The sequence below is a fragment of the Helianthus annuus genome, chromosome 9, assembly GCF_002127325.2.
Source record: "Helianthus annuus cultivar XRQ/B chromosome 9, HanXRQr2.0-SUNRISE, whole genome shotgun sequence".
Lineage (NCBI taxonomy): Eukaryota > Viridiplantae > Streptophyta > Magnoliopsida > Asterales > Asteraceae > Helianthus > Helianthus annuus.
The window spans coordinates 169,769,999-169,789,314 of record NC_035441.2 but is presented as its reverse complement, the minus strand read 5'-3'; the positions used below and the strand labels follow the sequence as shown (position 1 = coordinate 169,789,314).

Sequence of the window (19,316 nt, the reverse complement as noted above, 5' to 3'; positions counted from 1 at the left end):
GACGTATTTTGTCATTGAATGTCGTATTATGACGTGTATTGTCACTATTGTTCCGTACTATCACGTATTTTGGCTGTACGAGTCGTGTCGGTGACATTCGGTATCATGACGTTTGTTGACTGTAAGTGTTGTATTAGTGCGTAGATTGATTGCTATAGAGTATTATGTTTCTATTGATCGTATTATGGTGTATTTTAAGTTGATGTGGAAAATATATATGACACCGATTTGTAAAAAAAACGTGAGAAAAAAATTATATAACAATCAATTTCAAGTTTGAAGGATATATTTTTTTTAAATCACATAATTATATTCTTTTAGTTTAGAATTTAAAAAACATCGGTGGAGTTGACTAACCCTAATCTAATGGCACCATTTTTAAACCAGTACACATTAAAAAGAAAAAAAAAAAACATTAATCATTCCCTTCTTTTGCTAGCCACCATCATCCTATTAACTATCTTGAGGAACCTATAAGCATGAAAAAAAAGCAATCTATAACAAAAAAAAATGAAAAAAGAACAATCTGGAACAAGAACGAAAAAGCAATCTATAACAAAAAAATGAAAAAAGAACAATCTGGAACAAGAACGAAAAAACAATCTAACAAACATGCTGACCTGAGATCGCAACTCGCAAAGAAGGACGTTATATTCTTCATTATTTAGATATTAATTCTAAGCTTGTCGTCGCCGAAGCTTGGTCGGTAGTTGGAGGGTCTAAAACAGAGGGTAGTCGATCGTCGAAGGTCTCGTGAATGGAATTCTGAATTGTCGGCGGGAAGTTGGGTGGGTTTAAAGAAAGGGTTTAAAATATATTATGATTTTATAAAACTACCTAATCTAAATAATAAAAAAATAATAGAAAGAGTAAACTGCCATTTTAGTCCATGTGGTTTGGTCACTTTTACCACTTTAGTCCAAAACTCAAACTTTTTGCATCTGGGTCACTGTGGTTTCAGTTTTATTGTCATTTTGGTCCAAAAATGAAATCAGGTCATATTTATCGTATAAAATTCTACTATTTTGTCCTTTTCCGCAGGGGCAAAATGATCATTTCTTTTTTTATAAATAAATATCATATTTTATAAGACAAATATGACCTGATTTGCACCTGAGAAAAATGACAAAATTGTAGGATTTTATAAGACAAATATGACCTGATTTTGTTTTTGGACCAAAATGGCAATAAAACTGAAACTACAGTGACCCAGATACAAAAGATTTGAGTTTTGGACTAAAGTGGCAAAAGTGACCAAACCTCAGGGACCAAAATGGCAGTTTACTCTAATAGAAAAAAATGGTAACTCGGTTACGTGGTAATTACATAGTATTAGAACACCAAATTAAAGTTTAGTTATTTAAGAGAGACAAAAAAAAAAAAAAAAAAAAAAATTCCAATGACTTGATTAGAATAGTTGATAAATTTTGTTACATTTTTTGTGACACTTTCCCTTAAAAAAATTATAAAAACCACTCGAACGCCGAGCTTTGGCCAAAACGCTGAGTATTACCCTAAAACGCTGGGCTTTGGCTAAAGTTCAGCGCTAAGTATTACCCAAAACGCTGAGCTTTGGCCAAAGCTCAGCACTTCAGAAATCAAAATAGACAAAAAGGATGTGTGAGTAGACGAAGCCTTTATTTTACATAACATAATAAACCAGTTGAATTAGTAGAACAACTGTACATCTTTACACTTTTTTTAGCAAATTTATGTTTTTTTTTAACTTTTTAATTAACACGATTACTATAAATCATTGTTACACACCATATTTTAGACCAGGTTTCGGTTTAGTTTCCATAATGCACCTTTTATAGCCACTGTACATATCCAAAATTGTATTTATAAAGAGAAGAACTTGATTAAATAAAATATTCTATTAAACCTCATCCAAACATGTTTCTAATATTGTGGGAATCGTATTCTAGGATCCATATTTACCACATTCGTTATAACAAATACAAAACCAAAAGACCTTGGAATGTCATATAGACAAATACCGCGTTGGCCAATATTTCCCAACTCACGTTTGCTATAAAAACAATTTTACTCAAACTGACGCCAAATTCGATCATGACCTAAATTTACGCTAATTTGAGGTAAAGCTCGGGTTTTCAATTCAATATAAAATTACTATAACAACAATAGGAGACTCAATCAATAAAATCAAGGTGTCGACCTATTAATTATTTGCCAATAAAACCCTTGAAAAATACTTTTCAATATTACATTTTAAGTTTGCGTTACACTTGTAAAATAAAAAATGAAACTGTAATAACTTATTCTCACACTTGGGAAAACCGGAAGGTTTTTGATATTATTGATCTGTTGTAATTCGTTTCTTTGTTTGTTGTTTTTTCTTTGTTTTTGGTGTTCCCAGCCGCTTGCTGCCTCTTTATATTTATATATAAAATGAGTTTGCAGTTAAAAAAAAAAAAAAAAAAACTTATTCTCACAAAACCAAAAATCATGTTTAAAATATGGTTGAAAAAGACTAAACATTTAAATGATGAAATTCATTTAATCGTCTGTTCGTAGTTCATTTACTTTTACAAATGTTGGTGTTGGTGCATTAAATGTACACTTATACAATAGTGGTGTGGTGTTATTAGTTTGTTTTTTTTTTTTTAACGGCCAACAAATTCAATCCTGAGCATTTTTGGGACACCCACTGGACAAACGGAGTACTCCGAGAGTAACCTGAGTCTACCGCCAATTCCGGGGAAAACCCAGTAACCCACCCGACCGAAGGCACGACGGTGAAATTACCGGTAAAACCCGTTTGGCTCAAGGATCCAACCCAGGTTTCCCTGGATCTCCTATCATTGCCCACCAATGTCTCACTCTGCACCAAGTGGGAGTCGAACCTGCATCTCTCAAGAAAAATGCAAGTCTTCCACCACTTGATCTAGAGATCATTGACTTATTAGTTTGGTTTGATTGTCATATATATGATTCAATATTTTTTTCACGTGTCCCACTTTTTTTTAACGGCAAATTTGGATCACTGATGGACTACTGGAGTATCATTGTGTCACCAGTAGAACTACCCGATCATATTCATCTTCACTAGAGAATGCCTATACACTAACTGGAGTATCATCGTGTCACCAGTAGAACTACCCGATCATATTCATCTTCACTAGAGAATGCCTATACACTAATTCAGGTGAAAAGCCAATAAATATGGGAAAAAAAACCTTGTGTGGGAATCGAACCCAAGACCTATTGGTCCCAAAGCCTTATCTCACCCCCAAGATGCCACTAGTCTATAAAGTCATGTGCCCCCACTTTTAATTTTATATAGAGTAAATTGCCAAAATCGTCTCTGAGGTTTAGGTATGTTTGCCAGTTTAATCTAAAACATTTTTTTTGTACCATATTTTCATCCAAACTTCTAGTTTGCTTTATTTTCTATAGTCAGATATTTGGATGAAAATGACAAAAAATCCCAAATCTCAGGAACGATTTTGGCAAAAAAGTTAGATATTTGAATGAAAATAGCAAAAAATCCCAAAAGTGAAGGGCAATATGGTACAAAAAGGTTGTTTTAAATGAAACTGGTAAACATGCCCAAACCTCAGAAAAGATTTTGGTAATTTACTCTTTTATATATATTGACTTGTTTGTAATTGAGTTTCATTATCCTAACGTATGGAAATTTATATAACTAGTTGATTTTCTGACCTCGCGTTGCGGCGCGAATCCAATGTCTGTAAAACGTGTGTCCACAACGGCAAGCGGATATCGAATATCAAAACATAGATAAAAATGACGTAGTAACGATAGTTACTCCGTCCAAAAAACGATTTTAACGATTTTAAATAATCTGATATAATAGTAGGACCACACGTCCTACACGTTGGAAATTCGATTGTTTTCAGTTTAGTTATGACGTTACTAACACGTTAAAATATGGATGAGCTCGTTCCGATCCCGAAAATAATCAAAATTAGGTACCGGCACCGAAAATGGTCGGTACTATCAGTATGGTATTTGAAGGTAAAAATAAGTAAATACAGGCTGGTGTTAGACCGGTGTCGAACCTAAAGTAACGATTCTGAAAATGCCAAAAGGTGGGTACCAAATTGGTATCGAAAATGATTTGGTATAGTAAATTTGGTATCGATACGATACCGGTTTGATTACAGGATTTGATACCATTTGCTCATCAATAATTTAAATGTCCAAGTTAATTTTACATGTTACAATCCATTCATTACAGGAAAAGACAAAAAAGAAAACAAAAGAAGTTGTGTATATAAAACCTCATTCAAACGAAATATAATTTACTTACCACGTGTATGAAAAACAATCTAAACGGTGTAATTACTTGCGTTGCTACGTGGCATGAGCTCGAAGGTGATGTTAGGAATGAGCTGGGTATCGAAAACCCCCAAAAGTGGGTAGCGGTATGGAATATACCTGGTACGGCACCGGTACGGTACCAGTATTTAAGGATAAAAACCGGCACCGAAAATGTAAAAAGTTGGTACTGAAAATGTACCCGTTTTGGTAAATTTGGTACCGATACCGTACCGTTGGCTTATCCCTTTGTAGTGTTACTGTTCATTTGGTTTTGTTTTTTTAAGGATAAAAACCGGTACCGAAAATGTAAAAAGTCGGTACCGAAAATGTACCCGCTTTGATAAATTTGGTACCGATACCGGTACCATTGGCTTATTCCTTTGTAGTGTTACTGTTCATTTGGTTTTGTTTTTAATGTATAGGTTGTACCCGCTTTGGTGAATTTGGTACCGATACCGGTATCATTGGCTTATCCCTTTGTAGTGTTACTGTTCCTTTGGTTTTGTTTTTTTAAGGATAAAAACCGGTACCGAAAATGTAAAAAGTCGGTACCGAAAATGTACTCGCTTTGATAAATTTGGTACCAATACCGGTACCATTGGCTTATCCCTTTGTAGTGTTACTGTTGATTTGGTTTTGTTTTTAATGTATAGGTAATGTATAGGTAATATAGGTAATGTATAGGTAATGCCATTTCAAATTTGTAGACAACTCTTTTACATTACCACATATGTAACACCCAAAACTATGGATCAGATTTTGTCAAAGTTGTAAATGTTGAGGGATTGAAATGCGAAGTTGTTATGTGGAATAATTTTACTAAACTTGAGGAGGAAAGAAACTTTAAAAACCATAGCAGCCCTTAAAATAATTATATGTTGTTTATTTTCATATGATGTTTTGAGAGAGTTTATTAGTGAACTCAGGCAAGCAATTAACAATCAGGTTTAATGAATTCACTTAGGTAATTTGTTTTTGTTATCGATAATAGATTGTATTGTATTGGTTTGGATCAAGGTTTATGACTGATGACGGGGGTAGCCCAAGACTAAATAAGATGATTTAAATACATGAATGCTTAAAGGGTTAAATGGTTCAAAGGTTGAAAAACTGAGGAGATGAAGTAAAGCAATACGGGAACAGTAAGTAGTCACATCTCCGGATTGCTTCACCAACTCACCAGCCGCAAAAGCAGCACAGACACACAGAACACACTCTTTTACCCGCAGGTCAAAGCCTTCAACCCCCAAAAAGGGCAAAACCCCCACTGCAAGCATGGTCACTAGTCAAATACATTCCCCTTCGAGAAATGTCTTCTCCTATAAAGTTGACACTTCATTAACTGAGGAGGACATTCCTGGCCAGCCTTGATTTCCCGAAATCTCTGGTCATACATCACAAGTACTTGCTTCTCGTAAGATACTTTCTCTCACAATCAACACACACATTCCTTTTGCTAATTCACCCGAATCTGAACACAATTCAGATGAGGACCTTTAGCAAATCACAAAATCAAACTAGTGAACCTCTATCCACGTCTTGCAAACGTGGGGGGACCCCACGACCTGCTTTAGGCAAAGTTAAACCCTTCAACCCTTTTGCCTAACTAGCTAAGCTACTATCTTTGGTCTATTATTTGTTGCATCAACAAGTTGGCGCCCACCGTGGGGCCACGCCACTATTTCTCCTCCAAAAGACCTAGTAGTGTAGTTCTCTTCTCTTGAAACTACCATGTCAGAAAGTGAATCCCCGAGAGAAGTAAATCAGGTTCCAAACACCTCTACCCCGGGTACTAGCCAAACTCATGTGGCTATACCAACTTCTTTCTCAACTCCGGGGAGCAATCCCGAGTTTCTCACTTTCAACACCCCAACTCCGTCCAGATCCGGAGTCCCTTCCCCCAACGTTGGCGTCTCTGACACACCAGCACGTGTTAAGCTTACCCCTGAAGGGGTTGCCCATAATTTCCTTGAGTTGAGGTCTCTCCTCAACCAATATGTTAATAGGGAAAGGGACAAAAGAGTGAGGATCCGCTTAGACTATGATGAACCTGAGCCGACATTATCTCCTGGACCTCCCATCCCTCCTTTTGCATCTAGGGATGAGGCAGGTCCCAGCAATCCTCCAAATCCTAATCCGTATCTGTCCGCAAGGCCGAATCCCACAGTATACCCTCTCTTCTCGTCCCAACTGGCTACAAGTGGTGTTCCACTAGGCCATGAGCTGACCCTTGACCAGCTCCTACAGTCCCCGGTGACGAGCCTTCCACCCTTAACAACGACTTCATGGGAACAGGCCTTGTCGGTACTCCCCTTGGCACGAAGTGCCGTTATGAGCACTCCCTTGGGAGTTAACTGCTCTGTTGCACCCGGAAGCCTTCAAGGCTTCAACCTTATGCCTCAGATGATGACCCAGATGATGGCCAGTTTCCCGTGGCAGCACTTCATCAATCAAGTGCTAGCAACCCAAGGAAACAACAACAACGTGGGTGCAAGGGTTGAAGAAGATTTAGCCAAACCTTACAAGCCGAGTAACCTTTCATGCTTTTCACAGCAAATAGCTGATTATGATTTTCAAACAAAGATCAAAATGCCGTCCCATATCAAGACATATGATGGAACCGAATATCCTGAGGGCCATCTTCAGATCTTCACCGGTGCAGCAAGGATTGAGAAATGGTCAAACGCTGAATGCTGTCTAATGTTCATGCAAAGTCTTGTCGGATCAGCCAGGATTTGGTTCAATGATTTACCTGCCCGAAGCGTTCGAAGCTTCGACGACCTCAGCAAGGGTTTTCTGGCCAATTTCTCTCAACAAAGGCGATATGTCAAAGATGCAACGGTGATCTTTCAGATAAAACAACGTGATGATGAAAGTCTTCGAGAGTTTATCGAACGATACAAGAAGGAAGGTCTCACATATGTAGGGGCAGACGAGAAAATAAGGGTAACTGGTTTTATGAATGCTATCACCTCAAAGTATCTCACAAGAGATTTCAACAAATCCCTGCCCAAGACCTTGAAAGAAGCTCTCGAAAGAGCAGAAGCCCATATTCGGGGAGAGGAGGCAGTAGATGTTAAAGAGCAAAGGAAAAGAGGTTCCAGTTGGCGAAGCAACAGCCCAGCTAGGAAAAGAGGGAACTTCAACTCCTATGACAGACGTCAAAAGGGTTCAGACCATCAAGGCCTGAAGGTCGAAACCCTTCCACCAGGGAGAAAGGCATAAGTTTCACACCCCTCACAAAGACTCCTCAAGAAATCCTTGCAACGGAAGAAGTGAAGCAGAACTTTTGGCCTCCTAGGGCTCTCCTCAAAAGCAGAAAAAATGAGAACTCCACACAATATTGTGAATTTCATGAAGAAAAGGGTCACCACACCAATGATTGCTTCCAGCTCAAGAAAAGAATTGAGGAAGCCGTTAAGTCCGGAGAACTTGCTCATTTGGTGAAAGGGATAAGGGACAAAATGGCTGAAGGAAAGGGAAAGGAAGTCAATATGGTGGATTTTGATGGGAGGGTTCCGCACAAGAGGCAACGGTTGGAGGCTTGAGAGCTTCAATGTGTTTGCTTTCCTCCAACAGAGAAAGACCCCCTCTCAAGTCCTCTTGTGGTTGAAGCTACTGTGGGAACATTGCAAACAAGTAAAGCCTACATAGACACTGGTGCTGCCACTGAAATCATGTTTGAGAAGTTCTTCAACCAGTTAAGCAATGAAGAACGTTCAAGGCTTCAACCCTCTGGAACCTCCATAAAAGGTATTGCCGATATACCCCTTAAGCCTTTAGGGCAACTGACACTTGATGTTCGTTTCAGCGAAGGATAGAAGGAAAGAATCCAACCACTCACCTTTATGGTTATCAACATACCTTCAAACTATGATGTGATCATTGGAAGGCCGGTCAGTGTGCATTCTATATGGCCGTGTCTGTTGGCCATGGCACAGTCAAATTTCCCACCGAGAGGGGGATAGCAACCCTCCAACCTTCTTAGGAGGCCTACCTGGTTGAAGGTGAAAGTTCCAAAAGTGAAGAAGATAAGCAAAGGCTAATCATAAATCCCAAGTACCCTGAACAAAGAATAAGGGTCAACCCAAGCCTTTCACAAGAAACCCTCTCGTATCTTGAAAAGTTGCTAACACACTACATCGATGTCTTCGCTTGGTGTCCAGAAGATATGACAGGGATCCCTCGTAACATTGCTGAACATGAGTTAAGGATACCACCAGACATTAAGCCTGTGGTCCAAAAGAAAAGAAGTCTAGCGCCTGAGAGAAGCCTGGCTGCTTGCCAAGAGGTTGAAAAGCTTGTGTCAGCCGGCATTCTCCGAGAAGTCAAGTACCAATCATGGGTTGCAAACCCAGTTATGGTCCGAAAGCCAGACAACTCCTGGAGGATGTGCATAGACTTCAAGGATCTCAACAAGGCTTGTCCAAAAGATTGCTACCCATTACCAGAAATCGACCTCAAAGTTGACTCCCTCACCGGTTACCCTTTTAAGTGTTTTCTTGATGCTTTCAAAGGGTATCATCAAATACTCATGAAAGAAGAAGATGAGGAAAAGACAACGTTCCACACTGATAAAGGGATTTTTTGTTATCGGAAGATGCCTTTTGGCCTAAAAAACGCTGGAGCAACCTACCAACGACTAGTTGACAAAGCCTTTTCAAGTCAAATTGGTCGAAACATGGAAGCATATGTCGATGACCTGATGATTAAAAGCAAGACGGAATACAATTGCTCGATGACATCCAAGAAACCTTCAAGAACCTAAGAAAGGTCAACATGAAACTCAACCCCAAAAAGTGTTCCTTTGGGTTTGAGGAAGGTAAATTCCTTGGGCATATTGTGGGGAAACAAAGCATTAAAGCCAATCCGAGCAAGGTGAAAGCTGTTCTAGAAACCAAACCACAAAGAAGCAAGAAAGAGGTTGAAAGCTTAAATGGAAGCTTGCAGCCTTGAAGCGTTTTACCTCCAAGTTGGCTGAAAGGTCTTTACCCTTTTTCAAAACGCCCAAGGGCTGCTCTGATAAGAAGGACTTCAAATGGACTGAGGAGGCTGAAGAAGCCTTCAACCAGATGAAACAACATCTAGCTTCCTTGCCAGACATTGCAGCCCCCGAAACGGGAGAATTAATCTCAGTATACCTTTCAGTTGCTGAAGAGGCCATAAGCGCGGTCCTCACCATTGAGCGAGACAAGGTTCAGGTACCAGTTTATTTCTTCAGCAAAACTCTAAAATTGGCTGAAACCAAATATTCTCCCCTTGAAAACTTGCCCTAGCCCTAGTTCAAACAGCTAGAAAGCTTCGGAGATACTTTCAAGCACACCCTATACAAGTGGTCACCGACCAACCCATTAGAAGTGTGCTTGAAAAACCAGAAAACTCGGGACGACTAGCCAAATGGGCAGTGGAACTAGGTGAACATCACATCACCTATGTCCCAAGAAAAGCTATAAAAGCCCAAGTCTTGGCCGATTTCATTGTAGAAGTACCAAAACCAACAATCACTGAAGTGAACACCGCTACCACTGAACCTTCAAACCTTGAAGCTTGGAAGCTTTTCACCGATGGGGCTTCAAGCGTTGAAGGGTTAGGGCTGGGCTCATTTTGATCAACCCAGAAGGGATGGAATTCACGTATGCTCTCCGTTTTGATTTTCAGACCACCAACAATGAAGCTGAATACGAGGCACTGACCGCCGGCTTAAGACTAGCCAAAGAAATGAATGTCCAAAAGCTTGAAGTGTTCACAGATTCATTGCAGGTCTCAAGCCAAGTAAATGATAGCTATGTTGCAAAAGAGCCCAACATGAAAAGATACAGAGAGAAATCCAAAGAGCTGATAAAAACCTTCCAAAAATGCAACATCAAGCAAATTCCCAGGTCCCAAAACAAAAAGGCGGATGCCTTGAGTAAGCTTGCATCTCTCACTTTTGCCCACCTTACCAAGAAGGTGTTGGTAGAAGTGCTAAAGGCACCGTCAATCGATGACTTGGAAGTTCAAGACGTAGTCACCAAGGAAGAACCGAATTGGATGACTCCAATCAAGAAATTCCTTAAAAATGGTGAATTGCCAAAAGATCAAATAGAAGCCGAAAGGGTCAAGATCAAAGCAAGGCAATATGTGCTACAAGGTGAAACCCTTTACAAAAAGGGTTATCTTGCACCTCTGCTAAGATGTGTTGGTCCTGAGCAAAGTCAGTATTTGATCAAAGAAATTCACGAAGGTATATGCAGAGCTCATTTTGGTGCCAGGTCGGTGGTTTCGAAACTCATGAACCTCGGTTATTTTTGGCCCTCGGTGCATCAGGATACCAGTGAGCAGTTGAAGAAATGTGATGCCTGCCAGATTCATGCACCAATCCCAAAAAGTTCTAAGCATGACCTTGTCCCAATAACCTCAGCATGGCCATTCTATAAATGTGGAATGGACATTGTCGGTCCATTTCCCCCAAGCAAAGGCGGAGTAAAGTTCTTACTGGTGGCCATAGATTATTTCACCAAGTGGCCGGAGGTTAAACCACTTGCAGAGATCACGGGCAAGCAGGTCATCGACTTTGTTTGGGAGAACATTATTTGCCATTATGGATTGCCAGGAGTACTTGTCACTGACAATGGAAAGCAATTTGCTGAGAAGCCTTTCAGCGTTTGGTGCAAAGAATACAGGATCAACCAGGTATTCAGCTCAGTGGCTTACCCGCAATCAAACGGTCAGGTTGAAAGGACGAATCGGAGCATAGTGGAAGGTATCAAAACAAGATTGGGAAGGTATGAAAGCAACTGGCTCGAAGAATTGCCAAGTGTTTTATGGGCAATCCAGACAACCGAAAAACAAGCCATAAAAGAACACCTTATAGCCTAGTATTTGGGTCTGAGGCTGTAATTCCTGCTGAAATAGGAGTTGTAACACAACGAGTCGTCAACATAGATCCCGAAACAAACCAAAAAGAGACTATGTTGAACTTACAACTCCTAGAGGAAGCACGAGACCAAGCTGCAATCCAAGAAGCCAAATACAAGCAACAAATGGAAGCCTACTACAACAAGAGGGTTAAGAACGAACACTTCAAGCCTGGGGATCTGGTCCTTAGAAACAACGAAGCTAGCAAAAGAGAGTATCAAGGAAAGCTTGGCCCAAAATGGGAAGGCCCGTATACCATCCTTGAAGCACATAAGGGTGGATTGATGTGCGTGAAGTGTGTTATAATTTAGATATATATTTTAAGCCCTTTTTACACTTTTTAGCCAAGTTTTAAATTTATAAAACATGATATTTACTAACACTAAACACACATATGGGCAAGTGCACCCATCGTGGACGTAGTATAGTGTTGGTAAGATACCGAGGTCGTCCAAGGACACAAGAGCTTTTAGTACCGGTTTATCCTCAACGTCTAATCAAATCAAAATGTTAGAAAAAGATTTTTAAACTAAGAAAATAAAACTAACTAAATGCTGAAAAATAAAATAAAAATAAAAATAGATAGACAAGATGAATCACTTGGATCCGACTCGTGTATTAGTATAACCTTTGATTATTTTCGCACTTTTACACTTGTTTAAGAGATTATCTTAGTTATTGTAGTAGGCCCCTCTTTTGAAGGCGACATTACCCTCAACCCAGTAGTTTGAGTCAGCAAGGATACAATCCTAAAGGGTCGGATTATTGAAAGATAATGAATTAAGTTATTAATGCAAATTATGGTAGGCCCCTCTTTTGGAGGTGACGTTACCCTCGACTAAGTAGTCTGAGTCAGCAGGAATACAGTCCTAAATAGCTGGGTTATAGCATTAATAGTAGTTAACTTATGAGGGGGTCAAAGAGTTTGGATCCCCGCCATCCAATACCTTTGGGTATTGAAGGAGATCCTACTAAATTTGACCCAGGTCCCTTACAGGACCTCTAAACGCTGAACAAGGGCAAGACCCTTACCAAACCATTCCCTTAACCCCCGACCAGGTAGCCAACATACCTCCATATAGACCGTGGAGATATGAATGGTGAAAATCTTTTATTTTATATAGACAGTAAAATAATGCCAAGACACCACAGACAAACGATAAGGAAAAGTCACATTCAACATAAGCAACTAGTTATTAAAGTCATTAATACAAAACCAAATAAAAAGTGCAAAAGATTAAAAATAAAAAGTATTATACTAAACACTTGTCTTCACCAAGTGATGTAAGAGACTTAGGCAAACATGGCCTTGATTGTCAAGAACTCTTACGATCAATCTTGGATCCCGAGACGACTCACACACTCTATGATGGACAATGGATGATGGTGGTGGATGATGGTGTTGTGATGGTGGTGGGTGGTGGATGAAGTGTGAGAGAGGTGGTCTGCCAAGGGATGAGTTGCAATGAAGCCAAGCACTCCTATTTATAGGCTGAACAGAGGCCTGGGCACGGCCCCGTGTCCGCTGGGCACGACCCCATGCCTGTCTGACACTATCTCTTCTCATTAATTGTAATTCGCAATTACAATTAATGCGTCTGCAGTACTTTGGGCACGCCCCCGTGTTCACTGGGCACGGCCCTGTGGTGAGCAATAGAAGCTTCTACAGGTTTGTCTTTTCTGCTGCTTCTTGGGCACGGCCCCGTGCTCGCTGAGCACGGGGCGTGTTCAGTCTTCTGCCTTCTCTGTTTTGCTTGGGAGGATGCTGTTGAGGGGTCGGGCAATCCACTTTTGTTCCTTTTCTTGTATTTATGCTAGATTTAGCTGTCTTTTTGCTCCTTTTGTTAATTTGAGCTCATTTAATCCTGAAAATACAAAAGGAAGACAAAAACACACTTTTTCCAACATTAGTACTTAAAAAGGGTTAGTTTTATGCCTCATTTGATGTAATTTATATGTTGCATTTTACACACATCATGGATCTTACAAGCTAGCAGATTCAGAAGGCAAAAGGCTTCCAAGGCATTGGAATGGAAAGACCTTGAAAAGGTTCCATGTCTAAACAAGAAAGTTTGGTTTGTGTTGCACAAGTTATATTTTGAGAATGACACTACGAAAACCTTTTGTAAGAACAAGTATCTATTGAATGAATGAAGTTGTTTTATCAAACTTGTCTTTCTATCCTAAGATCAAGTTGAGAACCTAGCAAAAAACTCCATGGCAAGGGCCATAAAAGAGGATGAGCTCCCAGGCCCTATCACTCAATAGGTTCAAGGGTTGAATGAACCTATATAAGGGGTGAGTTCCTAAATCAATACAACTCCATGAGACTTATTATCAAAAACAAAATTGTCTCATAGTCGGGTTTGAACAGCCTACACCAAATGTTCCTTAAGCCTTAGAAGAATAATCAACAAACAGGCTTACGAAATCAAACAAAAAACAAGAAAATAAATAGGATAGGTGCTATGTCTTCTTGTTAAAAATACCAAGGCTAAGTGACTGCAGCACTGAATCCTTTAAGGTATAAAAAGCATAAAGGCAACACAAACTCGACAAAGACAAAGTTACAAGAAAAAGATATAACTCGAAGAGTAGTAAAACAACTTGAGCAAAGAGTTATAAAAACTTAAAATACAAACCAAGTCAGGTTACAAAACTAAGAAGCCTTCAAGGCTTCAAGCCACATATGTGACAACTCGAAACCTTAAAGGTTTCAACCTACCTACAGATAGCCAAAAAGCTTAAAAGCTTAAAAGCTTAAAATCAACCAAGTTGCCTTAACAAAATAGGCACAAGTATAAAAACACAACACAAAGAAAATAACTAAACATAATATCATAACCAAGAAACCCTTGAAAGACTTTCAACCATTCAAATACAAGTTAAAACAAGTCCTAGTGACTTGCAAGCTTAGACATTGTTCAAACGGCCATACAGGCCTAAAAGCACAACCACATAACGGGAACCTTAAGGGTTCCCGCAAACCTAATATTGTTCAAAGTTAAGGTTACAAACCACAAATTGTTTTTGAGTGCTAAGAAAGCTACGAATATCCGTTAAGCATCGGCAGAAGGCTTGGAAACCCCGGAACCTTCACCCTTGGCCTTCTTTGCTTTCTTCAGCTTCTTCACTTTTGCACCACCATCACCACCTACTGCTGAAGCCTCCAAGCTTGCATCCTTCGAAGCATCTGGTCCGCCTGAAAGGGTGTCATCACTATCTCCAGAGTAGGATCTCTTCCTCGAAACAGAATCCAAGACTTCAGAGCAGACTTTTTCATTAAGGCCCTCCGGTTTCAAATCCTGCAATACAGTAAGAGGCTTACCAAAACAAGCAGAAACTTGATGGATATAAGGATAGGTCAGCCTCTCCATCTGTTCAACGGAGCCCTTGAAAACATCGGAAGCCTCAGGACGAAACAAAGGAGACTTCTCCAAAGGATGTCCAGACTCATGAAGCTTATACCCAGCAATGAGGCCTTGATGTTTCCCCAAGTTAAGTAATTTTGTGTAAACTTCGCCAAGTGCGAAATTGAACTCCTTGGAGTGGAGAAGGTAGGTAACAACCTGTTGAAAGCCTTGCTCAATCAACCATTGGTTATCACCGGTGGTTTGAGCAACCGCGGCCTTCAAACCTTCCTTCTCTGCATCAAAAGCCCTTTGTTGAACAAACAAAGCTTCCCTATCTGCCTTTAGCTTCAACCGATCGGTCTCAAAGCTCTTCTTCAAATCACTCATTTCAATGTCATGCCTCCTAGTCAGTTCACTAACCTTCTTGTCCCATGCTTCTTCTTTCTCAGCAAATCCAGCTATCTCCTTCTTCATTGCAGCCATTGAAGATTTCATCTTATCTTTTTTCTTAGAAAATTCTTCATATTCTTGCATCCTCTTACGAAAACGAGCAATACCCTGAGGAAGCATGGCAGCAAGGTTGCAAGTACTCAAAATCATGCGAGATAACATCATGTCATCATCCATCTCAGCAATAGTGTTATGAACTGGGCCAAGTTTGCACCAAGAAGAGCTCGAGCAGACGTTTTTAATTAAACGTATTTGGAAAAACAAACAATCGGTAGATGACAATGTCTGCACGTGGTTTGCACGACGCAGACTCTTCTATCTACACAAATATTTTTTTTAAAAAAACAAACAACACCTTGGTTTTGTATTGAAGCAAATAAATTCTTTTATCAAGAAACCCTATCTAGTACAAGAAGATCAAATTTGTAATTTAGTAATGTGAAAGTAATAAACATCCCAGGTCAGATAAACTCTTATTTAGGTTCTATAAAGAACTTAAAAGCATTATTAAACATAACATAATCAGGAATAAAATCTCCCATGTAACATATTATAGAATGATTATAAAACCCTATTTGTGTAACCCTACATTCATAACTTTTGGTCCTAGGAAATAAACCCACAACATGTATCAACTTTTTTATTTCTTGTTTTTACTTTCCTTATGCCCTTGTGGTCTCCTCCTTGGAGGCACAATTTGAATAAATTTTGTACTATTCATTTCAGAAAATAATATCATCACAATTCATTACACATGAAAAAAAAAAAATCCCAAAATAAACAATCAACATTATAAAAACACACAAAACAAAACAAGATAAAAAAAATGTAAAATAAAATACAAGATTACCTTTCAAAGTCCTAAAAATGGGCATATAAAAAATACACACACATATGATATTTCCAATTCCAAACCAAAAAAAGGGCAGGTTGGTAATTAACCAGCGACCCCACTACCTTGCCTTTATAGTGTATACCAACAGTAGTCAAAGAGTCAAAAGTTTAACATTACACACAAACCATGAAAACCGCTAAGTGGTATTGCATTATTGCACCACGCCACCGTAAAACCACCCATCTCGCCTCACACGTGTCGCCCCATCATTCGCCTAACCCATCTCGTCGGGATTCAACCACCATCAAATTTAAACAACAAAAACAAAAAAAGAAAACGAGAATTCAACTCACACACTCACACACACACACAATATGTCACTCTCTCTCATGTGTGTTCTCACTCTCTAAACCCAAACCCCAAATTTTGTCATCATCATCATCATCATTATTATTAATATTAATATTAATATTAATGTTACCGGTTTTTGATCGGTAACTCGTATCATCAAGCAGTTGGTTTTTTTTTTTTTTTTTAATTTTATAATATTATTATTCTGATCGTGTGTACGGATAATGCTGTGAGAAATAGAAGAAGAAATGGAGGAGGGTTATGTGAATAATGGTGGTGGTGGTGGGTTTTCTTCTTCTGTTCAGTTTCAGAGCTGCGACGGCGGCGCCGGCGGTGGTGGTGGCGGTGGAGATAGTAGTGAGGAGGAGTTGTCCGTACTGCCCCGACATACTAAGGTTGTTGTCACCGGAAACAACCGTACAAAGTCTGTTCTTGTTGGGCTGCAAGGGGTTGTTAAGAAGGCTGTTGGCCTTGGAGGTTGGCATTGGCTGGTAAGTAATTTTTATTTTTAATTTATTAAATTTGATTCAAATAATTAATTTTTATAATTTATAAATTGATTTTTTTTTTCTTTTTGAGTTGGGATAATTGGTTTATGGATTTTGGGGATTAATGTTTTTTATTTTTATTTTTGAAAGAGGGTTTTAACTTTTAAGTCAATGGATCTAAGGATTACAAATAAGTTTAAGATTGTTGTTGATTAAATTAAAAAATTCTGTTATTGACTTTTATGGTTATTTTGAGTATCTTGCATGTGATCCAAATTGTGGGTTTATGGATTTATGTGATTATTTAATGTGGAAAATTAGGATTCTTTGTTCTTTGTTCTTGTTGTATGAACAAACTGTTTTGTTTTTTGCATTTTTTTAATCCTAAAATGGATAAACAGGTTTTCAAATTTCAATCCAGTGTTGTTTGTAATGAAGCATGAGTAATATGTTTTCATGGTCTACAATTAATCTTATGAATTGGGTTCTGAGGATAATCTTCATCCATCATTGATGAAATGGAAGCTGTTCAACATTTTTAAAATGATCTCTAAACCGGATTGCGATAATTGCTATAAAAGTTTATAGATTGTTACAATAAATTTGATCAATTTCACACCAATTGTGCTTCAAGACATTCATTTTTGGACTCTTTGTGCCTTTAGACATACACTTTGGGTGGTATTTTTTCCTTTTTTTTTTCTTCTGTAAATTTTGTTATCTTTTTGGTTAATTACATAAGCATGGTTTTTGGCACTTTCCGTGGCTGCATTCGTGACTTTACGACCGCGTTAAATTTCTTTTTCACAAACACTAGACTGTGATTTTGTTGTTTTTGTTGTTTATACTTATGCTATCTTTTTATCATAACTTTAGGTGCTCACTAATGGCATAGAGGTGAAGCTTCAAAGGAACGCGCTAAGTGTGATCGAAGCTCCTACCGGTAATGAAGATGATGATGATCTCGAGTTTGAAAACGGTCACTGGAACAACGGCTCTGATCTGGGTTAGTGATGCTTTCAAAGTTTCCTCACAAATTATTGATTAAGTATTTTTTATAATAATATATGAGAATTATAATTTAATTACAAAGTTAAGAAGATGTAGCCTTTTGTGGAAGCATGGAGTAACATATCTTGAAACCTCAAAGAAGGCAGGCAAAACTGTGAATATCATAAAATTTCAATGGCAAAAGAGTCTTTTAATATCATAACTATGATATTGATGAATCTTTGCATTTTTTTTACATTGGATACCTTAGTCACATGGTAGTACTTGATCTTTTTTACTACTGCTAGAAACTCTATTATGCATTCCATTAAAGTTGTCCATATGGACCCACCATTTTCAGAAAATAATTGTCAAGTGTAATCCTCTTGTCCATGTTTTCAGCATCTGATGATACACAAAAGTCGCATCGATCAAGGCCTCACCGCCCCCATAAATCAACAACCGGGTCGTCTCATAATAAGACCGCTAGCCGGTCTCTATCTTGTGACTCACAACCTAAGTCCTCTTTTACCACTTCTCGTGGGTCCGTGGTATGCAAGCTTCATTCGTTCATTTATTCCAAAAGAATAATTAAAATGAAGCATTTTAACCCCTTTTGATTTATTATCTTTTTGAGGCTTTGTTACATGTAATTTGTTTTTTTAATAGAAGGTTGATCTGAGCAAACTAGAGATGGCGGCCCTACGAAGATACTGGCGTCACTTTAATCTTGTAAGTAGTATTTTAGTATTCAAAATTATATATAAAACCAATTTTAAGTAGAGAACTGACCAAATTTTATTTGTTTTTTTTTCTTAAACGCTCTCTATTTAATATATATATGTTATGTATTGAGCGGCCCTCTTATAGTATATATGCATATATCTATATAATAATCTGTGTGATTTCTAGGCGGGTGCGATGCCTAACCCGTCAAAGGAGCAGCTTGTTGACATTGTACAAAGGCATTTTATGTCGCAGGTAACATATATTATCGGGTTACATCTAATTCTTATCTAGTAACGTAAAGAAAAATGTAATGAGGGTTTGTGTTGTGGTTTGAAGACGCTGGACGAGTTGCAGGTGATTGTGGGGTTTGCGCAGGCTGCAAAGAAGCTGAAGATGGTATGCAAATGACCGGTGGTGGATGGATCAGAGTGCAGTAACAAAAAGGGATAGATATCTTTTGTTGTTGACTTTGACTTCGACTTTGACTTGACCTGACTAACAGATACTCGTTTAAGCTCATGCTACTCCCTATGTCGATGTAAAAATGCTGTTTGATCGTTCTTCTGTCTCTTTGTTTCATGGGTTTGGTAGCTTTGTTTGTAGATATATGTAGAGCCCATCTCAAAAACCTGCCACAACATTGCCATTTTTTGGCTTTTGAATGCAAGGAAGGCATTGCCATTTGTTATTATTGTTTTTTTGTTTTTCAGTTTTAATACCCGTCCGCGGTTTGCATTACTGAATATTTGTATTTCAAGTTACACAAGTGCCACACTTTACTGGTATGGATTAGCTTGTGATTTATGTAATGCGAACTGGGGACGGGTAATAGTAATAATAATTGAATAGTTTCTAACAAAGAGCAAGTCATGAGAATTTGTTGGAAACTAAATAACTTTCAAATTACTCATGGTT

General features: G+C 38.6%; 1 protein-coding gene across 2 annotated transcripts; it reads left to right on the top strand.

Annotated features, from left to right (window-relative positions):
* The first annotated feature begins 16,064 nt into the window (after positions 1-16,064).
* On the top strand, positions 16,065-19,092 carry LOC110879502. 2 transcript variants are annotated; one of them, XM_022127972.2, is made up of 6 exons: positions 16,065-16,685; positions 17,559-17,688; positions 18,075-18,223; positions 18,345-18,404; positions 18,585-18,653; positions 18,738-19,092. In XM_022127972.2, the coding sequence occupies exons 1-6, from the start codon at positions 16,443-16,445 to the stop codon at positions 18,807-18,809; spliced, it is 723 nt and encodes a 240-aa protein (XP_021983664.1). In that variant the 5' UTR covers positions 16,065-16,442; the 3' UTR covers positions 18,810-19,092. The 2 variants fall into 2 exon arrangements, with proteins under 2 accessions (XP_021983664.1, XP_021983663.1); XM_022127971.2 differs by having other exon boundaries at positions 16,073-16,685; positions 18,342-18,404.
* The last annotated feature ends 224 nt before the right edge of the window (positions 19,093-19,316 follow it).

Coding starts and splice junctions, on each gene's coding strand:
- LOC110879502 (XM_022127971.2), top strand. CDS start 16,443: ATGGAGGAGGGTTATGTGAATAATGGTGGTGGTGGTGGGTTTTCTTCT. Junction 17,689..18,074: donor GAACAACGGCTCTGATCTGG/GTTAGTGATGCT, acceptor CCATGTTTTCAG/CATCTGATGATACACAAAAG. Junction 18,405..18,584: donor ACTGGCGTCACTTTAATCTT/GTAAGTAGTATT, acceptor TGTGATTTCTAG/GCGGGTGCGATGCCTAACCC.